The 25,747-nt window shown below is 46.7% G+C and overlaps 1 protein-coding gene across 2 annotated transcripts; it reads right to left on the bottom strand.

Annotated features, from left to right (window-relative positions):
• LOC6505437 lies at positions 1 to 25,747 on the bottom strand. 2 transcript variants are annotated; one of them, XM_001964868.4, is made up of 20 exons: positions 25,436 to 25,747; positions 18,262 to 18,400; positions 17,465 to 18,201; positions 13,124 to 13,283; positions 12,812 to 13,055; positions 10,210 to 12,751; positions 9,797 to 10,140; positions 9,533 to 9,743; positions 9,117 to 9,475; positions 7,100 to 9,062; positions 6,881 to 7,039; positions 5,278 to 6,821; positions 4,596 to 5,220; positions 2,260 to 4,528; positions 2,035 to 2,204; positions 1,886 to 1,972; positions 1,269 to 1,828; positions 1,005 to 1,205; positions 246 to 939; positions 1 to 187 (listed from the first exon to the last, which is right to left on the bottom strand). In XM_001964868.4, the coding sequence occupies exons 2-20, from the start codon at positions 18,332 to 18,334 to the stop codon at positions 149 to 151; spliced, it is 12,981 nt and encodes a 4,326-aa protein (XP_001964904.1). In that variant the 5' UTR covers positions 18,335 to 18,400; positions 25,436 to 25,747; the 3' UTR covers positions 1 to 148. The 2 variants fall into 2 exon arrangements, with proteins under 2 accessions (XP_001964904.1, XP_014760498.1); XM_014905012.3 differs by having other exon boundaries at positions 25,517 to 25,747.

Below are 25,747 nucleotides of genomic sequence, written 5' to 3'. Positions count from 1 at the left end.
TTTGGCTTTACATGGTCGTTTATTTTTACAAAAACATATCTGCTGATTATGCATTAGAAAATCTTAAATTCTGCAGGGACATAACTGAACTAGCTAACTAAGTTTGGAGTTTTAAGAGCTAATCGCCAATCCATCCTTCCTCCGCGGCTTACGGCTCTTCATCCCAGTCCCAGTCGTGGAAGGTGTCCTTTAAAAAAAAACCGATTATTAATAAAAGTAAAGAAGTAATCCCAATCAGTACTCACATAGTCATCTATTCCATCGCCCTTCTCCTCCTGTAGAGCTTGCGGTGAGCAGGCCATGTAGGAGACACCCGTGTTGTGGGCGGAGCACTCGCACGTCTGACTGGCGATGGGCGTGGCAGTCTGAGCCACGCGCTTGGCGAAGATGGTGGCGAAGCGCTTGATGGGATTCTTGCGGTCCGGCTGCAGCTTGCGGGCACTGAACACAGATCCCTCCGTCTCCACGGCCAGCGGAGTGCAAATGCCCAGATTGCTCTTGGGTATGTGCGTTTGGAGGCGGGTCGTCACATCGCCTTCGGGAAACCGCTTCGAGTAAATCATGTTGCGATCCAAGCCGAAGAAGTGACGCAGCTTGTGCTCCCGCTCAAAGTCGAAAACGGTGTCAGCCAGGATGTGCAGCCGGATACCCTCCTCCAGCATGTACTGCAGGATGGAAGTGTAGTCGAAGCGCATGTCCCTGGCCGCGCACTTGCTGCAGGAGAGTAGGACAAAGGTCTTAGAAACGCCAGGACGGAAGTTTAGTTTGGCAGCCGCCGAAATGGCCATCAGGATGTCGCTGCTGCTGCCATTTCCGGTGTTGATGTGCGCAAAGTAATCCGCCAGCTGTTCCGGCTTGGAGGTGAACTCGTTGTGTTGGTAAATAATGCTCCTCGGCCTGTCGTAGGGAGCCACTCCACCAAAGGCCAGGACAGCGTATCTGGAGAACACAAAAAGGAAGGTGTTAAAGGATATTGTGACATATTTTTAACAAGAAACACCCACCTGTTGTTGGTGAGCTTGGCGGCTTGAAGTTGCTCCTCAATGCTGCTGACCACAGTCATGATGCTCTTCGATGTGCTGAGATTGGCATTGCATTCCTTGGCCTCCACAATGAAGACCACATCGCTGCTCTTGGGCACAGCATCGCCAGTGAGCTCAATGAAAGTGCCCTCTGATACATATGAGGAATTGGCCAGCTGGCAGCTAAATAATAAGGATTAGGTTATGAGTCTAGGATAGCTACTTATGCAATGAATTCCCACTTACAACACACACTGCGACGGCACCCTCATGGGCACCTTCAAAGCCGTACACGCCTCGATGTAAGCCAAGGCAGCGGCACAAGCTCCCTTTACGGCCGGATGTCCTTGGCGGATGGGTGGCGACTTCATGCCAAGGTCCAGACACATCTCGTAGAATGGCGTGGGATCAAGGACAGCGCTGCAGGAGGCCAATATGCCGGTGCGGAAGAAGCTGGTGCAAGTGTCACTGACATCCTTGCTGATCTCCTGCTTCTTGGCCAGCTGTGTTTGGCGACACTGCTTCAGGCTCCACGAGTCCGTGAACGCCTGGGTTTCGTTGGCAATCAAACTGTTGGACATGGTGTACTCGTCGGAGGGCTCGTTGTTCAGGGTTCCCAGGAGACCGGCGGTTCTGGCAAAGTACCAGCCGCTGACCTCGAACCAGCATAGATCGAACTGAACGTTGCAATGCAGACTGAATTGTGTGTCCGAGGTAATGGAGAGGACATCCAGATCACGATGGATCTCCACAGCTCCCAGCTTGAGTGGCAGGATGGGTTGGGGATTGCCATTGAAGCTTATATGCTGGAGAACGATTTGAAATTTTATAATTGAAATTAAAAATATTCAAGAGCTTCTTACATCTGTTTCCAAATCTATTTCAATAAGCTGTCCATTGGCTATGAAGCTCAACTTGCGGGTAAGTCCTTGGCCAGCCAGGGATTTGGTCTGAAAAGTAAAGAAAATTATCATTTTGAAAATATATTTTTTAACTTTCAAGAAACACCCACCGCTGGCTCCAAGATCAAGGTGAAATTGCGCTTGAAGAAATCGTGGGCCAAAAGATAGCTGCACTGGGGACTGGAGCGTCCACTGCCAAACTCCTCGAAGTTAAGGTTCAGGCCCACGTAGCGCTGGTCGAAGGTCATGTAGTGGCGGGAGTCGATCAGGAGGGCACGAGCTGCAAGAGAAACGTAGTGAGAAAGGACGATCCTTTGCAGATTTCATAAACTTACAGTAGTAGGGTGGCAGCCATGTTTTGGGATCCAGGTGGGCTCTCATGTTGTACAGCTTCATGACAATGGAGGAGTTTGTCTCGCTGAAGAAGCTCTGCGCCTTGGCGAGGACCTGGTACTCGGGAATCTCCTCGAACTTGGGTGTCTCGTTGAAGGCATGCCAGGACATGGGCAGCTTCTGCTCCAGATCGATGATGCCCACTTCTGGATCGAAAATGAACTTGGTCTTGGCCTCGCGGTACATGTCGGCTGTTTCCAGAGCGTTCATGGCGTAGTTGCGGAATTTATTGCTCAGAAGATGATAGACCTGGTGCAGGCGGTGCTCCAGCTGCAACTCCTCGGACACCCACTCGACCTTCGCCAGGACTTCGTAGTACTTTTGCACCACAATCTGCACTTGTTCAATCTTCTCCAGCTCCTTGATTTCCTGCCAGATTTCGGTGAGCACCTCGTTCAGCTCGGCGCCGAAGGGCACCAGCTTGAAGTACTTCTCCTTCACAAAGTTCCAGGCCAAAGTTGAGTATTTCTTAATATTGGTGATGGCATCATTGGACTTGACGTCGCGGTACAGCCGCTCTGCGTCCGCCGTGAAACTGGACACCTTGTTGAAGTACGGGGACTCGGCCAGCTCGTTGGTGCGTTTGTAGATGAAGTCGAACACCTCCTTGCTGAGATTCCAGGCGTTGGTCTCAATGAAACTGATCATCTTGAAGAGGTGTGGCTCGAACTTCTTCAGCACGCTCTTCCAGTGGTTCTCCACCACCCTCCAGGTCTTGTGCCAGAGATTTTCAATGTACTTGATGAACTTGATGTGCAGCTCCTTGACGAAACTGTCGTACTTGGTGATGCCCTTCTCCAGCAGGCCGGATATGTAGGCAAGGCTCTCACCGTGGAAGAAGCGGCTCACCGCGTCCAGCAGATTGTTGTAAGTAGACTTGATGGTATCGATCAGCCAGACGATGCTCTCGCGCAGAGCTTTGCCGGAGTCGCCCATTGCTTGCCACAGTTCCGAGAAGATCTTAGGCAGCGACTCGATGTGGTCCCTAATGGCCAGCTCGTCTAGGATGGTGAGAGTGAAGTTCACCACGTTTTTGATGTAGAAGTCGTTGGCCTCGTACGACTGATTCACAAACAGTCTCAAGTCGTTTAGATCCTCCTCCAGGACGCTCAGTTGGCCTATGTCGTCGATGAACTCTTCATTGTACTTCTTGACGTTGCCCCACACGACGCTCATCGACTCAGTGGTTTCGGTGTAGATCGACTTGATCCAGAAGTCGATGCCCTCAGAGAAGGAGCTGTACACGGAGTTGCCCAAGGAAGTGATCTTGTCACGGAGCTCCTGCTTGATGGCCGGACGCCAGTGGAAGCGGCCCGTTATGAGCCTGGAGTGGTTCATCTTCAGGTAGGAGCTAATATCTACAACACGGATTTCATCGTAGTTGCGCCACACGTCCAGGTAACCGCTGCGGGTGTCCGGTACGTAGCCCACCATCTGCAGGTTTTGACTGGCGTCCTCGGTGAGGTTGAAGTCCATTCGGGCGAAGCGCTCCGCCAGATCCACATAGACGTAGCCCGTGTGGTTCGTGTTCGGGGTATCCCAAATGGTGGCGTTCAGTCCGTAAACGGGATGCCTAATCGTGGGCAGCAGATGCAGACGCACAGCGTGGAACGGCGACTGTCGCTCGTACTCCAGCTCCCTCTTGTTGATGTCCAGCATTGCCAGGAACTTTCCGTAGCGATCCGGGAACATTTCGCGCTTGTAGTGTGCCGTTGACTCCGTCTTGTAGAAGGAGTTCCTAGCTGCCAGCGTTCCGTTCAGTTGCACGTCCAGCTCGGAGGCCTGGTGCTTGCCAAACACCTCGAAGGTGTAGTTGGTGTGGCCGAATTCGCTGTAGCGGTCTCTCAACTTCACCCCCAGTTCGATTAGCTGGTCGGGGTCTTCAGAGTAGTTGATGGAAAGGTGTGTCCGCAACAGATCCTGCAAGCCGCGGTAGTATGTTGCCTTGCAGTTTATGTCCTTTTCCAGCATCGGATGCGCCACTGTCAAGGCGAAGGTGCGGTGCTCCCGATCCCCCTTTCGCAGTGGTTCCGTCGTCCACTGCAGATTGCTGTGGACCGTCTTGGGCTGCAGTTCGTAGTCACCACCATTCCATTGGAAGGACAGATCCGAGTTAAAGTGGTCGTCGGTCATGTAGTACTGGCCTGAGGAGGACAGATTCCGCTTCGGGTAGAAGATCTCCAAAACAAAGCTCTGCGACTCGTTGCCAGCCTTGTTGAGGAAGATGATGATTCATTAATTAACAAAATATTGAAGATTTAAATATCAATAGCCCTACCTTGGTAAAGTTGCCCAGCTCCAGGTTGTAGCCAATCCAGGCAGTCTCCGACAGCTCCAGCTTGGTATGCTGCCTGACCACTTGGGGACTCACGTCCTCGTACTTGGTGGTCAGCACCACAGCACGGTTGGGATGGATGGCCACCACCTTGAAGTCCTGTGCCTTGATGGTCGACCGGGTATGCAGTTCGCCCGTCAGGTTAAAGTTCTGGGTGTTCCGAAGCTCATAGACCTCGATGTGTTTCACGTCCTGAGTGCCGGAGGGGTCGCTCGAATCCCTGGTGCTTACGTAGTGTATACCAAGTGGCTTCTGATCGTTCTCCAGAGTAATGTCCGTGGTCTCCTTGTAGATGGGGTCTTTGAACTGCTCGACGCGCTTGTACTTTCCGTCCAGCACCTGCTGCTCATTGTACACCACCTTGACATTGCCGGTGTCCTGCTTGTTTCGCTTTTGCAGACCGTAAGCGATATCCGCCCGATGGCGAGTGGACAAAGGCACATCCACCTCCACGTTTCCATTGAGGTTGTGGTTCGTGTCTGTACTGTCGCTGTCGTAGGTGCTCTTCAGCTTAAAGTAGGCGGTGTCATGGGGCCAGAACCCACGGCAGTAGCGATAGCTCTTGCCACTAAAGTACGAAGGAATTATTATTTAAACAGTCTCAGGCTTTTAAACTCAAACTTACTTCTTCGTGGTGAGTTCGAATTCAGTCTTGAACCAGCTAACATTTAGGAATGGCGTGGAGCTGTTGAAGTTTCCTTTCATGTTGTTCAGGGCATTGAAGGAAACATCCAGATCGGTGATGCGCCGACTTTCGGGGTAGTCCAGAGCACACACAAGATTATGGTAGTCCGCGTTCTCCTTGTCATAGTGTCCGGTCAGGACAAAGGTGTTCTCCCCCTCGAACTTGGGCGTGATCATCCTGGCAGAGAACTCCCTTCGGGCTTCAGCCTTCTTCCGCAAGGCAAAGTTTCCCACCACAATGGAAAGGTTCTGTGTTTTTCCCCACTCCACGTGAGCCAATCCCTCCAGATCGTTGGACACGTTGTGGTAAGATATGTGAGAGAGGAGCTTGTTTTGGGCCTTGGCAGCCAGATAACTGGCCTCGATTGTGAAGTTGGGAGCGATGAACTGTTGGGTGATCACATTACCCTGGTAGCTGCCCTTCAGCTGATGGCGATCCCCCACGGGCAGTGGCAGCTCGACGACAACATCGAAATAGAAGTCTTCTTTGGACAAGAAGTGGAGACTGCCGTTGACGTCGAGGTTCCACTTGGAATCGACGCTCAGGCGACCTCCAGTCTGGAGCTGATCGAACTTCTGTCCCGGATTCAGGTATTTGGCACTGGCATGCACGATTCTGGGTTGTGCTTGAGGCCTCTCCAGGTAGCTTTCAAGCACCAGCTGCAGGTCCTCCGCCAGGATCCAAGACCACAGGCATTTGCCGCGTCCCACGTACTTGCCAATCTTGTACTCGCCCAACATTTTTCCGCCGCTGCTTCCGATACCCACATCCGAGTGCAGATGCACCGAATCGATGCCCAGGTCCTTCCATGGAGTCTCCAAGTTGAGGTCACCTATCAATGAATTCTGTTCGCCAGGCTTTAAGCTGCCGTAGAAGTTGATTCGGGAGATTTCCGGCTCCGTGCTCTCCACAAGAACCGAGAAGTCCATGGCTCCATTGCTCTCACTGACGCTGTAACCGCCGGAAATCTGGCACATCTTGCCGTCCTCAATGGCGCTAAATGAGAACCGGATCTTCTTAGGCCCCGCCTCGTGAATATTCAACTCGATCACACCATCCCTTCCACCGGCCTTGGGTTGAACCCTCAGGGTGGCATCAATGGGCAATGTATCGGACATCCGCACGGCGCCTGTGATGCCGTAGGTAGCCATATTTCTGTACAGGAATCCAGATATATCATAGCGTTCAGCGTCACGGGTGTTCCTGGTCATGGTTCCGTGCATGGAGATGTTGCGGAAGTTCTTTATCGGAGTCCACACCTCGATATTGAACACGTCCTTCTTCTTGTTGGCCCTGGTTCCGTAAGCAATGACCTTGCCATCCTGGCTGTGGAAGTTTACATCGAAGCTGAGCTGCGGTGTCTGACCTCCAGTGACCAGCACAGAGGAGGAGGCCTGTCGAAGAGGCAGCATTGTAGTGCTGATCTTGCCATTTGCATTCACGATGTATGCCGGACCTGTGTGCCAGTCTGTCAGTATGTGGAGCTAGTTGGGAAAGGGAGTTAGGATTTTTCTAGAGATCTTCGTATAAACCATATCCTTACCTGGTTCACAGTGCCATTGTCAGTCACTTCAAAGCGGATATCGACGGCCTTGTCCAAGGCGGCAAAGTCCTTCTTGAAGTAGACTTGGCAGGCATAGTGCGGAATCACGTCAGTCTCCAGCAGTATTCCCACAGAGGTCTCCAGGAAGTTGTCCTCATTCTGCGACAAGTAAAAGTGTTATTAGAATAAAAAATAAATGCATTCTGGATAAACACAAACCTCCACAGAGGCAGCCATTGACAGATGGGTGTGGGCCGTAATCGAAGTGATGTTTCCTTTGTAGGCGTTGTCATCCAGCTCCAGCCGGCCGTGAATATCAATCTCGTGGAGCAGTTCGTACGGCGTGATCAACTTCAGCTGGACATGATGCGCCTTGGGCTTCACATTGTCCTGCAGCTTGGTGTAGTTGAGTTCAAAGCCCAGCTCCTTGAGTTCATTCTGATCATTGTTCAGGGCAAACTTAATCCTGTCGTAGAAGGAGTTAAAGTTCAAGTCGACGTGGTACTCCACAATGGCCTTGAAGTCCTTGGCAACGGGGAAGGGCGTGGAGACAGTCAACAGATTGTGGACGTTTATGTAGTCCGGGTAGTGCAGTCGATCCTTGAACTCCACCTTACCCTGGGGCAAATTAATGTGGCCCACGACCAGGTAGAAGTCGATAATCTCCTGGATGTCCACCTTGCCCACAATGGTGGGCCATGCCAGAGTGTCAACCTGGAAGTCGGTGTAGTAGGAGAAGTATTCTTCATCCGCGTCCGGCTTGTAGTTCGTGTCCACATTTATAGGCTTGAAGTCGGGATCGTAGAGCACCTCCAGCGCCATTTTGTTGCTGCCGAGTTGGTTCACAAGGTCCGACTTGGGCTTGCCATTGATCTTCACTCCCAGCCGGTAGTTGGACAGCTTGCCGTGCAGCTGGAAGACGAACTCTTCCCGCTTCAGTAGCTGAGCAATGAAGCCGTTCTCCTCAAAGCCAGCCAGGGGAGTGAAAACATGGTAGGAGTACTCGAAGTCCGTGATATTTTGCATGTGCCACACGCCCGTGAATCCCAGGGTGGCGTTGTTCCACAATCCCCGCAGGTCCACGCGCTCCGGATTGACTAGGCCAAACAGCGCCGCCTGTTGGAAGCTCTCAATGGGAGTGGCCACACTCAGCTTGACGTCAAAGTCCAGAAGGCTCCGGATGTCGGCCAGAGCCTCTACTCCCAGAGCTGCCGTCGGGGCTCTGATTTCGGCCACCGCGTGGCGTTTCTTTTCGTTGAGTCCGAAACGAGCATTGATGGTGGGGAACTTCTCCAGCGGCGTCGTAATGTTAATGGTGAGCATGTTGTCCGTAAACTTCTTCACATAGCCATCCATAACCAGTGTGAATTCACGGACGTCAAAGTTGAGGGAAGCCGCTCCGACCACCGCCTGCTTATCGCTGAGCGAGAAGCGGGCCACTAGGCCACCCTTTTCGTAGTCCTTGAAAGGACTAACCAGATGCACCAGGCCGGAGACGTTGTGGTAGTGCTGAGTCTTCTCAATCTCCCAGCTAGAGTCCACACTGTACGTGTTGTATGTTTCGTTCTGGCCGCTGTACCCCAGATACAGTTCCGTGTCCACCTTCTTGACATCCTGCCAGTGCACAACCTTGACATTGATCGTGGGAATGTCCCGAATGGTACTGTTGATGCCGAAACGCACGTCGAAGCTAACCAACTGATCATTGATGTCGTGGTCGCTCTTGTAGCCCACCTGCAGTCGCTGGTCGTTGGCCCAGAATAGCGTCGAGTTGACGAGGATCAGGTTGTTCAGGTTGTATACTCCGGCATCCAGACTGTTCGTACGCCACCCGTCGAACGGCGTTCGCAGCTCGGCCTTGACCCAATTGTGGAGTGTTTTTCCGGGAATGATACCCGCCTCGTACTCGAACTCGATTATCTCAGTGATGCTCCAGGACGCGTGTGCCTTGCCGAAGTACTTCGGGCCTCCGGTAAAGGTGTTGAAGCCAAAGTTGATGGTGCGCTCCGGGTAGGTGACCATGACATTGGCGTCGTAGTGCTTCGTTCCCGGGTTATTGTACTCGGCCAGAAGTCCCAATCTCTGGCTGGGATCACGGTTGGCATCCCACTTCAGCTCCAAAGAGAGCTCCTTACGCTTATCCACGTTTAAGAGGCCCACTTTGATGTGCACGTCGCGAATCCTGGAAAGTTTAAACAATTAACACTATTACTATTGTATTTTGCGTTCAACTTACTTGTCTATGTGCACTTCGAACTGCAGGAGCTTGGGCTGTTCGGCCAATAGCTTGGCATTGATCCAGTAGTCCCGTTCTTTGACCTTTAACCTCACCTCTGCGTTGGAGTTGCGGTTGTGGGCGTTGGAGGCATACTGAATTGTTAGGCCGTAGGGGTCCTTGCCGTATTTGGCTTGCAGATCGTAGAAAATGATCAACTGGTTGCGACGGTAGACGATGTTCAAGGAGGTGGTGTTAAACGAGGGGCTCTCCACAATCATCTTAAGGTGATGCAGGGCCTGAACACGGGAACTGCGGTCCTTGTAATTGGCCTTAACGGCAACAGAGTGACCCGTAAACCACGAGCCATTGATGAAGACCTATGAGTACAACCAGTTAGTAGGTTTGGAGCAGGGACATATATAAGGGAGACATACAATGTAGTCCTTGGTGGCTTTTTCGTTGACCTTAACGCTGACTGTACAAGAATTGAAGTCCGGCACTGTGACGTTCATATAGGCGTCGACTGCAAAGAGGGTTCTTCGCGGCAGATGGACGGAGAAGAGGCCGGTGATTTCCTTGTCAGGAGCATACTTCAGACCCACGATTACGTTGTGCTCAGATCCGTTCTTGCTACGCTCCTCGTGCCTGAAAAATATATGTTTTGAAACAGTATTCCTCGCAAATCCAATCTTACTTACTTGACCATGACGCGGTAGTCGATCTTTGACCTGGGAAGTTTGAGTTCCAGACTGGCTCGAGTGCGGGAACCCTCCCAGATGGGGTCCTCGGACTGGGAACGGGCAAAGACCATTCGCAGGAGACTGGTGTAGTTTGGATTCACGTAGTCCGGTGCATTGTTGTAGGTAATCATTCCCTCGGTGTGGCCCTGCAAACTCAACCACGAGGCATCCGAGGCGAAGTTCAGCTTTGGATACGCTGATGTCTGGAGCTTCATGTTTCCTCGGTATTCGGTCTTGGATTGGTCCCCGTTGTTCACCAGCTTGCCGGCAAAGTTGATCTCCTCGATCTTGTTCGATTGGAACTAAAGGAGAAAAGTGGGGAACATAAATATAAAGGCGATAGATATAATATATGTGGAAAATAAACCTACCCTGTATTTCACGGTCATATTCGTAGAGGTTGTAATCTCGCTTTGCACAATGTTACCCTTGATTATGGCCTGGAGCTTCTTGGTCTCAAAGGACAGATCCACGTCGTGCTGCTTGATGCCATTCTTCTCGTTGACCTTCACGGTGCCAGCCAGTCCGGTAATGTTGACTCCATTGATAGCCAACAGCATTCGAGGACTGTAGATCCAGGCGGTAAAGTCCTGTTGCCGGCGCAGCTCCGTTCCCAGGTCCAGCGATCGGTTACCGTTCGTATCCAGATAGACGTCCAGGCGCCTAAAGTCCGGATTTCCATCATAGCTGCATCCGGCCGACACACGAGTAGGTCCGTTGACGAATGCCACGGATGCGTTGAAGGCGTCTGGTACCTTGGTCACGTTGGCCACCAGAATTCTGGGAACTTTGGAGCCGGGTGTGGTGAACACCAGCGAAAATTGGTTGTCCTGCTCCTCCTGGTCCCACTTGTACTCAAACACGTACTTCTTGGCGCTAAGATCCGATTTCTTGAGGATGACGCTGAAGTTTAATGGTCCGGCAAGCAGCAAGCTCGGATATATCTCGGTGGCATTGCTCAGATCGGGGACGCTGTAGTGGGAGCACCACTGCAGGCCAATAGCGCGGTCGAGAACCGGCCAGGTGCAGGTGGAGTTGGCACTTCGTTTGGCGATGCCCGCCTGGGGCACCTGCTCCTCACTCTTCTGAACCAGCAGCTCGGATCGCACACTGAAGATTTCGTTCTGATCCTGGGGCAGGTTAAAGGAGAACGAAACCAAGTTTCGGCCTCGAACCTTCAACTTGGCCTCCACCTCGGAGTTCGAGTACAGATTGCTTTTCACCTTGATGCCCGACTGGTCCCAGAAAAGGTCAGTCTGCATGGTGGTGATCACGTCCACGGAGACGGAGGGCTTGAACCTGCCCTGCACATCGAAGTGCCAGTCGGTGGGCGGATCTGTCATGTCCACATTTCCGCTAACACGCAGGTCAACGGACGATGCTCCAAAGGCATGAATGGCCAGGGGAACACCCACAGCCAATGGCACAGTGTAGGAGGCGTCCAAAAACACTTGAGACTTAGTGTACGTGAATTTCTTGCCGGAGAGTACCTTCTGGGCTTGCTTTAGGGGATGGAAGTAGGCGGTCAGTGCCATCACCTCCGCCAAAGACTCCATGTTGTAATAGCGAAGATCATTTCCAAATATCCGGAGCCCAAACTGGGCCCGCGGGTTGTTGTAATCGTACTTGAGCTTGTAGCCAAGACTGTCCACGCTGCGATCGATTTCCTGCTTGCGACTGGAGCTGACATCTCGCTTGGGACGCTTGGGCTCACTATGCTCCTCTTCGTAATCATATTCGGTCTCCTCCTCCGGTTCAAGGGCGGCCGTCGACTGCTGGGCCTTTCGCTTCAAGCGCAGGTTATCCAGACTCAGCAAGTTCTCGAGCGTGTCATCCTCCTCGGCACTCTCGCTTCCCAGCCAGCGATTCAGGAAGGAGAGCTTCTTGCGCAACAGCTCCCCGTTCAAGGGTCCCTTAGGCCCAAAGGCGTTGGATACCATCTCCTCCAGGCCCTCTGCGCGGGCGGTGAACTCAAAGAAGTTCACAGACTGGCCGAAGAGATCAGCCGTGAAGTTCAAACTGGCGATTCGCGGCAAGTAGGAATCGGTCCCAAAAATGACGTTCGCATCCGCGGTGGTTCCGAAATTGTACTCGTCGAAGAACAAGCTGTGCTCGTAGTTGCGGGAATACTTGCGAATGTCCATCTTGAAGCGCTCCGACAGGTCGTCATTGAGCAGGAGACCCTGCGCTTCGATGCGGACCGGGGAGTTGGACTTGGCTAGATTGGTGAGATGAGACCACACAAAGGAGCCCACCTGGTTGATTTGCTCCTGCTCCAGGACGGATTTAATGGCTCTAATGGATATGTAATCCGGACACCTCATGGCCTGCAAGTAGCTGTAGATTCGCAGCTCCGAGTTCAAGGTGTAGTTGGCATAGTTTTCCAGGAAGATATTTCGATATCGGGAGCAGTCCACGCGGCGGAAGGCCAGAATGGCCTGCAGGCGGATATCCACCGGAGCCTCGTCATCACGGATGACCCACTCCAGGTGTTCGACGAACTGGGGTGACAGCACGCCCACGTTGCCCAATCCCTTGAGCAAAACCACCATACGGTCTCGGTGGCGACGGTCTCCTCTGAACAGATTGTACAAACTCAAAAACTCGGTCTCTAGCAGATTGATGATCTGCTGCACTCGCAGGTTCTCCTCGCAGTTCTCGTGGTGTTTGCAGAAGCTGTGCACCACCGCGGTGGCTCCCAGAGTGTACTCCGGATCCAGTTTGTTTTTAGCAAAGTCCAGGATCGAGTAGAAAGTCTCCACGGTTTCCTCGTCCGGCCTCGTTATAAAGGACAACGAGGTCATCCAGCTGTGGGCCATCTCCTTCGTCACCTTGCTACTAACTATTTCATCCCGCATCACCTTGTAGGAGGCAGTGCTTCCGATGTAGGGCAAGGACTCCAGCAAATGGTTCCTATTAATTAAGGCATATTATTTAAAAATTAAAATAAAACAAAAACGTAATAATACTAACCTTCCTTGGGTACAGGTACTAGCTGATCTCTGCAGCAGCGTGGACAAGGTCTTGTAGTCGAGGCTCTTGGCAGTCTGCAGGAAGTTTGTGAACACATCGATGAACTCCCTTTTGATGTTTGGGAAGCCGACGGCGCACATCTCCACCAGCAACTCCCGGGCAGCCTTAATTTCTCCGTGTGTCGGCTTCACGGCGGGCGTATGATCGAAGATCAGTGTGGCACGGCCATCGACCAGCTCGGAATCTGCCGAATGAATAAATACATATCTGGTTAGAAAGATTCCAAGGAGATTCCAAGTACAGTTTACTTACTTTGCTCTAAGAACTCGTTGCTACTGTAGGACTCCTCGCCCTTAAGTTCCAGGCGGCTGCGACTGGTGGTCAGTGCCCCGGAGCTGGCATTGGAGAATGGAACCAGCAGATGCGTCTCCAGGCAACTGATTTCGCGGTAAACATTGTTGTCAATTGTCAACTGGAATAGATTATAAACATAAATTATTTTAAATTACAAGAGCTTTCTCAATAAAAAACTGAAGTTCCTCAGAGGTCTTAAAACCTCTTTTTATACCCTTGCAGAGGGTATTATAATTTTGGTCAAAAGTGTGCAACGCAGTGAAGGAGACATCTCCGACCCTATAAAGTATATATATTCTTGATCAGGATCACCTCCTGAGTTGATATGAGCATGTCCGTCTGTCCGTCTGTCCGTCTGTCTGTCTGTCGGTTTCTACGCAAACTAGTCTCTCAGTTATAAAGCTATCGAGTTGAAACTTTGCACACACCCTTCTTTCCTTTGCAGGTAGTATATAAGTCGGAACGGCCGGGATCGGTCGACTATATATAAACTACATATACGACTACATATAAAAAATATTCTTGTTCGGCACGTGACTGATTTTTTTTTTGTTTTTCTTGCACGTGCCGAACAAGAATATTTTTTATATGCAATTTTGTACACCTATATAGCATATTTTCGTCACTAAAATTGATATCAGATATTTTGGGTTTCGCATGCAGGTTCGTCACCGGTACTTTACCTCGTCAAGAGGTTTTTTTATATGATATCAGTTGTTTTTTGTATATATTGATCTTCAATTATTTAAAACAGAACGTATAATATATAGAATATATATATATATATGGAAGTAACCTCTGGACAGGCGATTCACACAGTTAGCAATACTTTAATTGTAAGGATAAACATCAAAAATCTTTTTTTTTTAACTCTATAGATTTTGACATTCAAAAAGGTGGAATAATTAAAAACCTTTCCAAAGACGTAAAGAATTTTTCGATAGCTTCAGTGGATCTGAAGTTATACGTATTTTTAATTTACAAAGGTTTTAGAATTTGGTTAGTTTAAAAATTTTATTTAAAAATTTGCCCAAAAATGTATTTTAAATCCAAAATTGTTTCAGTTGTGGGAAACCAAATTGTTTTAACAAATTAACAGATGAGAGGCCTATTCTTATGAGAGTTCCACTATATAATAAATTATAAAAAAAAAAACAAGAAAGGAAAGTAACTTCAAGCGGAGCCGAAGTTGATATACCCTTGCAGTTAAGCAGAAGCTTATATTATTATTATATATTTCGGATCCTATATAGTTGTCCGATCCTTATGAGAATTTCACCATCAACAAAACTTCTAATAAAACAAGAAAGGAAAGCTAACTTCGGGCGGAGCCGAAGTTTATATACCCTTGCAGTCCGCTAGGTGGCGCCACGCATCTTATATTATTAAATATATAGCGGATCGTATATAGTCGGCCGATCCTTATGAAATTTGGCATATTGAATTATTTTGCCCAAAGAGTAATCTGTACCAAGTCCCATCTTTCTAACTTAAAAAACACCAAAGTTATGCCAATGCCGATCGTTCTATGACAGCTATAGGATATAGTCGGCCGATCCTTATGAAATTTTGTACATATTTTTGTACAATTTATTTTGTACAAGATATTTTGGTCAAATAAAACATGTGTGGAAAGTCCCAATCCTCTAACTTAAAAAACACCAAAGTTATGGCATTTCCGATCAATCAGTTATATGGCAGCTATAGGATATAGTCGACCGATCCCGGCCGTTCCGACTTATGTACTACCTGCAAGGAAAAGAAGGATGTGTGCAAAGTTTCAACTCGATAGCTCTAAAAGTGAGAGACTAGTTTGCGTAGAAACCGACAGACAGACGGACATGCTCATATCGACTCAGGAGGTGATCCTGATCAAGAATATATATACTTTATAGGGTCGGAGATGTCTCCTTCACTGCGTTGCACACTTTTGACCAAAATTATAATACCCTCTGCAAGGGTATAAAAATGTATGGCATATCCGATTAATCATATAATAAACATGTATTATATCTAAAATAAATGCGCAAAGATAAAAAATTAAAAAAAAAATTTCTAGTTAAACCAATTGTTGAATGTAACAATTTATTTTGGGTGTGCGATATAAAATAATAAATATTAGAAAAGTATTGGCGGAGTTGGTTTGCCTGGTTTTTTTTTTTAGATTTTAATCCATGATTTGGCCCAAAACGGTGGTGGCTGTAATTTAAGTAAAGCAGAGTTTTATTTATATGCATTATATGCTCAGTGGGGGCATATGCATATAAAGCGTTCTACTCATAAAATTTTGCATTCTTCTCATTAAGACATGAGACACTGAAACATAAAGCAGAATTACATCAATATTTGCCATCAAGCAACAAAGTTCGAGATTAGCCGAGTGGAGAGCGTTGTGGTTCCTAACACGGAGGGCCTGAGTTTTAATCCTAGTTGAGTCAATGTTTATGTGTTACTTTTTAAGACCTTTTTTATTTGGATTTTATTTTTGAAATATTTGAAAATAACTTTTGTACAAAATTTCATAAGGATGGGCCGACTATATCCTATAGCTGTCATAGAACGATCGGAATTGGCATAACTTTGGTGTTTTTTAAGTTAGAAAGATGGGACTTGGTACAGATTCCATTTTGGAATCATAATAAATAACCTTATTGGCCAAATTTCATAGGGATCGGCCAACTATATCCAATAGCCGCCATATAACTGAACGATCGGAAATGGCACAACTGCAAGGGTATATCAACTTCGGCTTCGCCCGAAGTTAGCTTTCTTTTCTTGTTTTTCTTTGGGACCTCAAGATTGGTACCTCAACCGACCCGTCCGACATTTCTTTCAGAAGTTATTCAAGAAATTAGATTTTTACAGCTTTTTCAAAAAGTTGTAGAACAATAATTGCTCATATCATACATATGAGTCATATGACATTAACAAAAATCTCCAATTTTATTCAGTATTGCAAAGAAAAAAATATAGACAAACAGACCCACTGGCTTCATTTTGAAAAAACTGTAAAAATCGAATTTCTTGAATAACTTCTGAAAGAAATGTCGGACCGGGTCGGTTGAAGTACCAATCTTGTGAGTCTTCTCATTAAGACATGAGACACTGAAACACAAAGCAGAATTACATCAAAAGTTGCCATCAAGCCACAAAGTTCGAGGTTGGCCGAGTGGAGAGCGTCGTGGTTCTTAACACGGAGGGCCTGGGTTCGAGTCCAACTTGAGTCAATGTTTACGTTTTACTTTTTAAGCCCTTTTTTATTTGTATTATTATTTTAAAATAATTTATTTTTAAATAAATAAACTAAAATCTGAAAAGATATACTCCATATTTTTAGGGTATTGACCAAATATAAGCAGACTCCAAAAAGCAAAGTTGCCAATCAAATACACACACATGTATAAGTAAATGCAAGCTTCACAGGAGGCTGTACAAAATGGGTAGCTGCACTTACAGGACCATATCTTGAGTTAACGGATTTTGCCAGATATGAGCGATATATCAAAAGTTGCGTCATCTCAAAAGCTATCTACACGTGCAATAAAAAAATAGGATCAGTCGAGTAAATTTTGAGAAATAATTTTTTTTCTAAAAAAAAAAGTTTATTTTCAGTGTATTTTTTTTTTTTTACTATATAGACGTTTGGTCTCAAAGAAAATGAAATTGATATTTAAAAAACCATTTCAACGGTGTAAAGCTCTTTTTAATATCTTTCTTAATTATAAAGTTATGAATTTTTTCATTAACAACGTTTTTTTAATTTTTTGACGTAAGCTTAAGGTATTTCAAAAAGTTGTAGAACAATAGTTGCTCATATGATAGTAACAAACATTTTCCAATTTTTTTCAAGATTTTTAAGATAAAAATAGTGCAAACAGACAAACCGACAAACCGACGCAAACTGGCTTCATTTTGAAGAAGAAGAAAAAATCGAATTTTTCGAATAACTTCTGAATGAAATGTCGGATCGGGTCGATTGAGGTACCAATCGACGCGTATTTAGCTCTAGAATGCGAATATATAAAAATATACTATCTGGGGACCAAAATGTGTCCACCAGCCCCACTTTAGTGATAAAATTTTTTTTTACTTTCACCCTAATTTCTCTCAAACCAAATAACTTTTGGAATATGTTTCGACAAAAATTATCTAATTGAAACAATACCTTTCGATTGGTATATCATTCATTTAGATCGGTTGCCTACAGAAAATTTTTAATTCTTCGGCTATATATAGAGTTTCCTCGCGCACGCCTAGGCATGCAGGTCGTCATATATATTTTTTTTAGGATTTACTTACATTACAATAACTTTGAGAGTTTAGAATTGGCCAAATGGTCTTGTCATCACGGAAGGTGTACGGCGTAGTCTGGAGCACCGAGTGGGTGGCATAGCGCTGCCGGCAGGAGCTGATATCCTTCGTCTTGCGGATCTTCACATAGACGCTGTCTGAGGTTTCTAGGGAGTACTGCACCTGGCACTGGCCAGACACATCCGTCTCGGTGCGATTAGAGTCCACGTCGAAGCGCATCATGGTGTTCTGGAAGGCCGACAAGATGCCCTTCTTGATGTTGAGCACCCAGGGCGCCTCCCCCTCCGAAGGACACACCTCACTAATGAGGCCGTCGTAGTAGGCAAAGCGCAATACGTTCTTGCTGAGATCTTGGTGGAAGTTCACGCTCTTCGGGTGCAGAGTTTCAAAGTTGTTCTTCTCGCCAGACTCATCGTTGGCCAGATTGTCGTAATAGTCGTAGGTGGGGCCCTCAGTGTTTTCCTCGGAGTCTTCTTCAAACGCATCCAGCTTGTCGTAGAGCTTGGCCGCGTTGATGCGCAGATAGCCCTCGCAGGGCTTGGGGAAGAAGATTTCCAGGTTGGCCTTCAGCAGCAGATCCGAGCTGTTGTCGCCGGATCCGGCGAACTCTGTACGCACGGCCACCGCATAGTCGTATCTATACAGTAGATCGCCGTACTTGAACTTTGCATTAGTGGGGGCTTCGCATTGCGGTCTTCCACAAATTCTAGGGTCCTTAAGGGGATCTACAAAATAGAATATTTTACAAGCTTGGTTGGAAGAGTTACAAGAAAGTATTCACTTACTTTGTCTCGCTGCCTGAGCAAGTCCAAAGAGCAGGAGTAGCAAGCTGGCCACCAGTGGCTTTAGTGCGCCCATTCTGGGCTCCTTCGGTAATCAACGCTTTTCTGGCCAAGATTAAACAAGCTTACATGTGGAGGAGACCTGTGAAGGAGAAGCAGAAGCCCAGGGTGAGAGGTATCTGAGGATAATCCTGTTAAGTTCGACTTCATTAAGAAGCATCAATTGCAGACTTTCACAGAGGCTTTAATTGAATATATTTTACATTTGATTGGACAAAGCGATGGCACAAACCCAGTTAACCGATGAACATTCGCATTTTGACATGCTGACACCGGCAGAAACTTAGGAAATGTGCCAAAGAGGTGCCGCTTGTGTAGTTCTGTAATATTTGCAAAATGATTTCTCGCTCAAGTGATTTTTTGCCAGGAATGAGTGCGATTTCCTTTGAAGCCGCACATATCCCGTCCCGGCCAGATTCATCCGTCCATTATTATAAAAGACCACGCCCTCCCGTCCCACTTGCCACCTCGCCGCAGCGCCCATATCTCACAGTTGTGAGAAGCCCAAGCCAAATGCAAAGCCAAAGCAAATCAATTGAATTTCCACTTGATTCCACATAAAACACACAAAACCAAGACCCAAGGAGTAGTCCCAGGACCCTCTGCCGTCATTAATTCTAGCAATAAAGTGGGGCGGATGGGTGGCAGGGCGCGAGGGGGCGTGGCCCGACAGCTCCGATTGATGCCAACTGTTGTTTGCATTTGCATTTGATTTTAGAGCTGCAGCTCTGCTACACACACAAAAACAAAAAAAAACTGAAATCGGGGAGGAAAACAAAAAGTGTTTTTTTGTTTTGTTCCTTGCACTTTGCTGTATTGAACTTTGCCCCGGAAAATAAATCTACTGGCATCTACAGCGCCAGTGTTGTCGGATTTGCAGTTGCCGAAAAACATGGGTTTTGAATAGAATGTTTTGAAATCAGTTTCTGTCAGCGCTTCGAAAAGTTTAGAAAAAAACACAAGTTTTAGAGAATTGTATGTGGTTTTTAGTTTGTGTAAAAAAGTTTCACCTTTTGGGGATCTAAAGAGACTACAGTTTTTAAAGCTTTTAATTTAATTGGTAGTATTTAGTAGGATAGTAACAATATCATCTTAAGTTGAAATATTTTTAGAACTAAAAAATATTTAAAAAATAATTTTGAAAAGTCTGCCAATTCGAGAACATCCTGTCCTCTCAGTCCCCCTGTCACCAATGCTTGTGGTCTGATTGCGGTCCTGACTGCTTGCTGACAATGATTGCTGCAAGAAACAGTGAGAGCACTTAACACTTTTTTGCACTTCGACTTCGACTTCTGCTTTCCGCTCCGGCCCTCCACGCCGTGCCGCACCCACTAATGCTGTTGCACCCACACCGGATTTAGCCAGCTTGGCGTGTACCGTCAATTCGTTCATTTCCATCGGTGGCTCCTTTTGGCCAATGCCGTATCCTGCTCCCGTTACTGCTCCCGTCCTTCCTGCTCCGAGGCTCTGGGGAGGGGGGAAGTGTCGGAATCCTTGTGTGCGGCTGTCACAGATTGAATTGCGTTTGCTTCTGGCTGCTCGGGTAAATAATGATTGCAAATCACGCTGCTGACGCCAATCGGGCCAAATTGCAGTTTCCTATATGTTTTATCGTTGCTCTTTTCTCGTGGCGGGTTTCTTTTGTTTTAAGGACTTATCACTCCCTATTCAGGACTTTCGAGCCAAGTCCCGATTAATTTAAATTCTCAGAAGATCAATGCACCTTTTTGATGCATTTTCGGCTGAAATTTAAGTGTAAAGTTTTAAACCCAAATAGGTTTAGTCGGGGCTTATCAATTAGGGTTTCCCCAAACACGTTGCACCGAGATTAGCAAGCCAACTGCCACCGAAAATTCAGGACAATGCAAACTTGCATGCACTACACCCAGCCAGGAGCTGCTGTCAGCGGGTATCCTGTGACCCCACAGGTCACGCCACTGCCAACCCATAGTCAGACACACATAGGTGCAAAAACAAACCATTGGATGTTGATTTGAAATTGTTTGTTTAATAAATGGATTTTATCCCGGATGTAGATTGCCTTTAGAAAGTTTTAAGCTTGCGGAGAAAATAGTTTTTGATAACAATTTTAATCTGCTGTCGCTTTCTTTTTCTCAGTGTCTCCGACTGACATTTTTCCATGCAAAGCAGACAAAGCTGATAAGCGATAAGCCGCTTAACTTCCGCGAGTGCTTGGACTAGTGGGCGCTCGGAGCCGGTTCTCGAATAGGAGGAGCTGGAATACATCGGGCATACAAGCATATAATTTGACAACGATTTGCCGGAATAATAATAATGGAAATGGGATTTGCGCGGCACGCTCTTTGACGATTTCATCTGCACTTTCTGGCTTAGTCTTTGAGCTGCTTCAGTAGAGTACCAGTGGCTTCGCCGTCTCAAATTCTGGGCCACATCCTGGTACACATCCACCGGCCAACATCCAATAAGACCCCAAATCAAAAAACACCAAAAGAAGAGCCATAACAGCCCAGAGTGCACATAAATTCAAGTTCCCCTTTCTACTTTGAGCAAACAAAACTTACGTTCTCTCGGCTAAAGCCAGAGAAACTCAGGAGCCATTTGTTTTCATATTTCCCCCCCCCCCCCCAACCACCGCCCTCCACACACCCCAAACACACCCCAAACACACACTCAAACACTCACACCTCCCTGGGCGCCTCTCATAGAACATTTCCCAGGCAAACATTTTGGTAAAAATGCAATTTTCAAGTGAAGGTGAAGTTGCAGTTGAGTTCCCTGGAACGAGAGCAGAAATAGCAGCAAAGTGAACTCGGGAGGCTCTAAGGTGAAAGGGCAGGAAAAGAATTTTTAGCAGATTGTTACCAGGTCTCAAGCACACCCAGAGAAGTCGATTTCGATAATAAAAATATTGCCTGCTCGAAATTTAAAATCGAAAATGGTATTTTCCAAATAACACAATACACTCGAAACATGCTTTAATTGTCTCTTTTGAATTCTGATACATCCTTGATATTATTTTAGTTTTATATTCAGTATCATCCTTTTTTCTGCTTCAACTAGAGAGAAGAGGAGAAAAAACTCTAAAAATTTGCACTAACATAAATTCCGAAGTAAATGCAATTACGTTTGTTGCAACAACTTTCCGACATGAAGAAGGGTTAGGACTCACACCTTTGGAAGAGGTCATGGGGCGAGGTTTGGAGGCCAGAGACGCCCACTCACGCACTTCCATACCCATATGTTCCACATGAATTGCGAGGCGGAAATTCTCATCGTCGTCGTCGTCATCGTTGTCGTCGCTACTGGCATGCAAATCTAATAACACAGTAGAAAAGAAACTTCCCCATGCAGCGAAAGGAAACATCGAGCTTGAGGAGTTGCAAACTAAATTGGAGCTGACTCTAAAAAAGGAAAAAAGAAAATGCTACTCCTCCTTTATTACAAGGACTATTCCAATGCGTTTATTCGAAAATTTGGAGTGCGTGGCATGCAACAGCAGGCGAGGCTATGGAGCAGGAGCAGAAGCAGCAACTACAAAAGCGGCAAAGGAACAGGAAACGATGACAACGGAAGCACGCAGTCATTGCATAAAAGCAGAGCAGTTTGCTGCCGTTTCCCTCCGAAAAAGGAGGAAAAAATTAAAGGCTCCGGGGGCAATAAGACCCCGCTGCTCTCCTGTCTCTTCTATAGGGTTATAGCGGGAGTATTTATACCCTGGTAATCACAGCTTACAGGGGCAATGGGTAGTCAAGGAAAGCTCTATTCTGATAGAGTATAACCAGCATAAACCTTCCCATGTACATGGTTAGATGTACTAGTGCAAGGTATATCCCGTTCGAATTCCAGATCCCAAATACCTCCTCGTTTTTTTGAAGTTCCTTGCCACCTGAGCGCCATCAAGCTCCGCTTGGGGTAGGCGCCTTGTTGTTGGCTTTCCAACACCGTTTTATTTTTGCTGCTCCCAACCGGTCCAACTGGCCCTAATGGCTTCAAATGGGCGCCATGTTTGTCCATTGCCTGCTCCAGCCTTGTCGACGTGCATGCAATATGCAATGCACTTTTTCATGTTCGATAAAAGACAATAGTTGCTGGCAGACCTGGAAGGAAGGAAGGTGGGCTCAGAGCCTGGCAGAGGCGGAGGCACAGGCAGAGCAGAGGCAGTCAGGCAGGTGAGAATCGAATCGGTCGTGTGCTGGGTGAGAAATTGGAAAATTGAAAATTATGTGTATCACTTGAAAAATGGCTAATAAACGAGATTAAAATTGCCAGAGGCGTGATTTTCAGCTGTAAACTGAGAACTGGCAAGGGCAGGTGTGAAAAAGTGGAAATTGAGCAACGATGGGTTGGGAAATGCGTTGAAACGAGGCGGGAAATTGTAAAAAAAAGGGTTTTTAATGTATGTGCTCCTGTCAAATTGCTGCAGGTGAGAGCCAGAAACCAGATAATAAATGAGGGTAAAGGTAGGTTTCCACCCAGGGACAATAATTTGGAAGGGAATATTGGATATTGTTCTAGTGGTACACTTTTCATTTTTATTATGAGGACTATTGGGGGAAAAACTTGAATTTTTTCATTAAATCTGTGAAGAGTAGTCACTACTCTTAAACAGTTTATGTTCAGAAAGTGATATCCCTCTTTAAATATCCTTAATAATCCAGACACTTAAAGTGAGAGGAGTAGCAAATTTAAAGAAGAACGACTTGTTTATGGTGGGGAAGCCGAACTCATTTCCATTCTCGTTTACAAACTGCTCAAATCAATACGCATACGCACCGTTGTACGGCTGGCATTGCAGCTGTTTGGGCGGAATTCGCTCGCTTTCAGTTCGCAAACATTTGCATAATTTGGCAATGCTCACTTAGATTTTGATGCCAGTTGCTCCCTCAAAAGAAGAACTATTATGCAAATTTGGTTTAAACGTTGAACAAAAAAACTCCTCTCCTTTCCGATCCGTTCCGTTCCTTTCCTGCCTTCGCAGGGGGCGAGCGAGTTGCAGTCAAGTGCAGGCATCTACCGTTTCCCATTCCCGTTGCCGGGCCACAATTCCTGGATGAAGGATAAGGAAGGTGTTGCCAAGCAGTTGGCATTAAATGCTTCCACTCTACCCACCTCCGCCCTCGACAGTTTGTCTGGCTGCCTGGAGCTCGACTGTTTGTTGGTTTTATGTGGCTTAAATCGTTGCCGTTTCCCTGCTGTTTCGCCACTTGCTCCCTGTTCCCTGTTCCCTGCTCCTGCTGCTACCTTTTTATCCTGGTTGGCTGTTGTGGCTCCTGTCGTTTGGCTACTTAGTCCTTCCTCGTAGTCGCCTACATCGCCGCACTTTGCTTCGTTTAATTTTTATGGCTTTGTAATTAAAAAAATTATGGAAGGGACGGTTCGAGAGACTGAGGAGGGAACTAGTTTCCTAGAATTCGGAAGCCTTCTATTTAAGCTCCTTTTCGGCGGTTTCCCCCAGTACGTCTCTTACATGGGTTCTAATTGAAAGCGGAGTGCACGTGTTGCTTTGACGGTGTCTTTGCCTTGGCCCAGATGGGATTTATGCAGGTCATAATGAAGCCTTAAGTAAGTATTTGCCCTCTTCTATTTATTTAGTTTCATGCCGCCCTCTACGTCTTGAAAGTGGTATGTTTTCTTGATATTGTCACAGCTCTTCGTCCTGGTCCTGGCTAATCCTTATGGCTTAGCCTGTTTAAGGCCCATACATATGCAGGACCAGCTTTCCTGCTCACCTCTGCCCAGGCAGATGGATGTCAACTGTCCTTGTGACATTTTTCGGCCGATTTGGGGCTAAGTGGCGACCAACAAGTGGACAGCCGACCGTGGGTGTGGAAGTTAAGGGAGACCCGCTTCTTAGCCCCCTCTCACTAATGCACTTCCAGGACAGCTGACAGTCGTGGTGACATATGAGAAGAGTGTGTCGGCGGAGCCATAATCCTTTCACCTGTTCTGTCAGAATCTGTCAAGACACTAGGTCTTGAGCCTCGTGTGCGAAAGTTGGCAGGAAAGCAGGTAGCATTCACCATAAGGTGAAAAAATAAGAACAATAACTACTGCAGAGGGCTTGGAGTTTAGTGTGAAAACAGTTGCAATAAGGATCTTCAAGGAATAAGGTGTATTAGTTCTACACAAATGCCACATTTCAACTTAAAAAAAATGTATTTGTTCATGCCTATATTTTACTTCAATTTTAGCAGTTAATTAGAAATAACTACTAATATTTCAACAAACTTGTGGTTTCCGTGTTTTTATCAGCCTTAGGTTGACTCGATCACTGATCAATGAAATATGATGATTTTTTTCATTTAGCTGAGAAATTGTATGACGTGTGACGGATAAAGTGGCTGATTCCCTTTTAAAATCTGTAATCAGTGTCTTGTTATCAGTAGAAGCACTGACACGTTTCTGTCTAATAAACAGTATTACAATACTTCTCTATATGTCATTATTTTGTAAAAGATTAAATCATTTCATCAGTTTCTTCCTCAAGTACATTATCGTGTTAATCATAGAATCTTCAACAAATATCCTTCTTTAAATTATTATTTAAAGAATCATTTCCGGAAGCACAAAGTTTCTTTTCAATTTCACTGTATACGTATAAACATAATTAATTTTTATACATTTGTATTTAACTGATAGTAGATCTGTTTTTGCATTTTATTTATTAATCAAAAAACAATCCGAATGAGAGGTTTTCCTCAGCTATTGGCCGAGCTACAGTTCCTTATCACTGGCACACACTTTATTTATAAAACCCGACATCGGATGAATGACTACGACTAATCGCTCTCGTTTAGTATTGAACTTTTGACCTGATCTTATCGGGGTCCGCGACTGATTCGGAATTTAATGCCGATTTTAACACGTATGCGATCGAACATGTGGCGCACGGGTTTCACAGTTTTGAGGTTATTTTCAGAATAGATTTCCAGCTATAATTCAGCATATTTTCCACTACATTTGGGCTTCCGCAACATAATCATTTTCTCCACTTCATATTGCTGCATTTCAGTGCACTTTGGACGGCAAAAAGTGAGCACATTAATGAGTTTCAGGCTTACTTCCGGTACGTTAGGCACCCCAGCACACACACACACACTCAAAAACCGGAAAACCTGCCATTAAAATAACTCACACACACGCAGATGAGGCAAAAAGAAGTGCGACGGCGCAACAGGATGGCAACCAAGTCGAATAACTGTGAATATATCCTTACTTCCGGTTCGAACGCGCCGCCAAAACACCTTCAACAGGCTCTCGTTCGCTCTCGATTGCGTTTCCGTATCTCAAGCCCGTCACTCCAATTGAGCTCTGAGGATGCGTCCGTTGCCCACGAAGCGGCAAACACGAATGAGGCGTTTGATTCTTGTCTTGCTTTTGGTTCTGATGCTGCTTCTACTGCTACTGCTGCTGCTTCTGGCTCTGATGCTGACTCCGCTCGTTTTCC

The sequence above is a fragment of the Drosophila ananassae genome, chromosome 3R (genome assembly GCF_017639315.1).
Source record: "Drosophila ananassae strain 14024-0371.13 chromosome 3R, ASM1763931v2, whole genome shotgun sequence".
NCBI classification, from domain to species: domain Eukaryota; kingdom Metazoa; phylum Arthropoda; class Insecta; order Diptera; family Drosophilidae; genus Drosophila; species Drosophila ananassae.
This window is presented reverse-complemented; position numbering and strand designations above follow the sequence as displayed.

Excerpts from the sequence above, each read along its gene's own strand:
- LOC6505437 (XM_001964868.4), bottom strand. The coding sequence starts at position 18,334 with ATGGGCGCACTAAAGCCACTGGTGGCCAGCTTGCTACTCCTGCTCTTT. Across the intron at positions 1,973-2,034 it reads CCTTGATCTTGGAGCCAGCG|ACCAAATCCCTGGCTGGCCA; the intron begins GTGGGTGTTTCT and ends TTTACTTTTCAG. Across the intron at positions 940-1,004 it reads GCCAAGCTCACCAACAACAG|ATACGCTGTCCTGGCCTTTG; the intron begins GTGGGTGTTTCT and ends TGTGTTCTCCAG.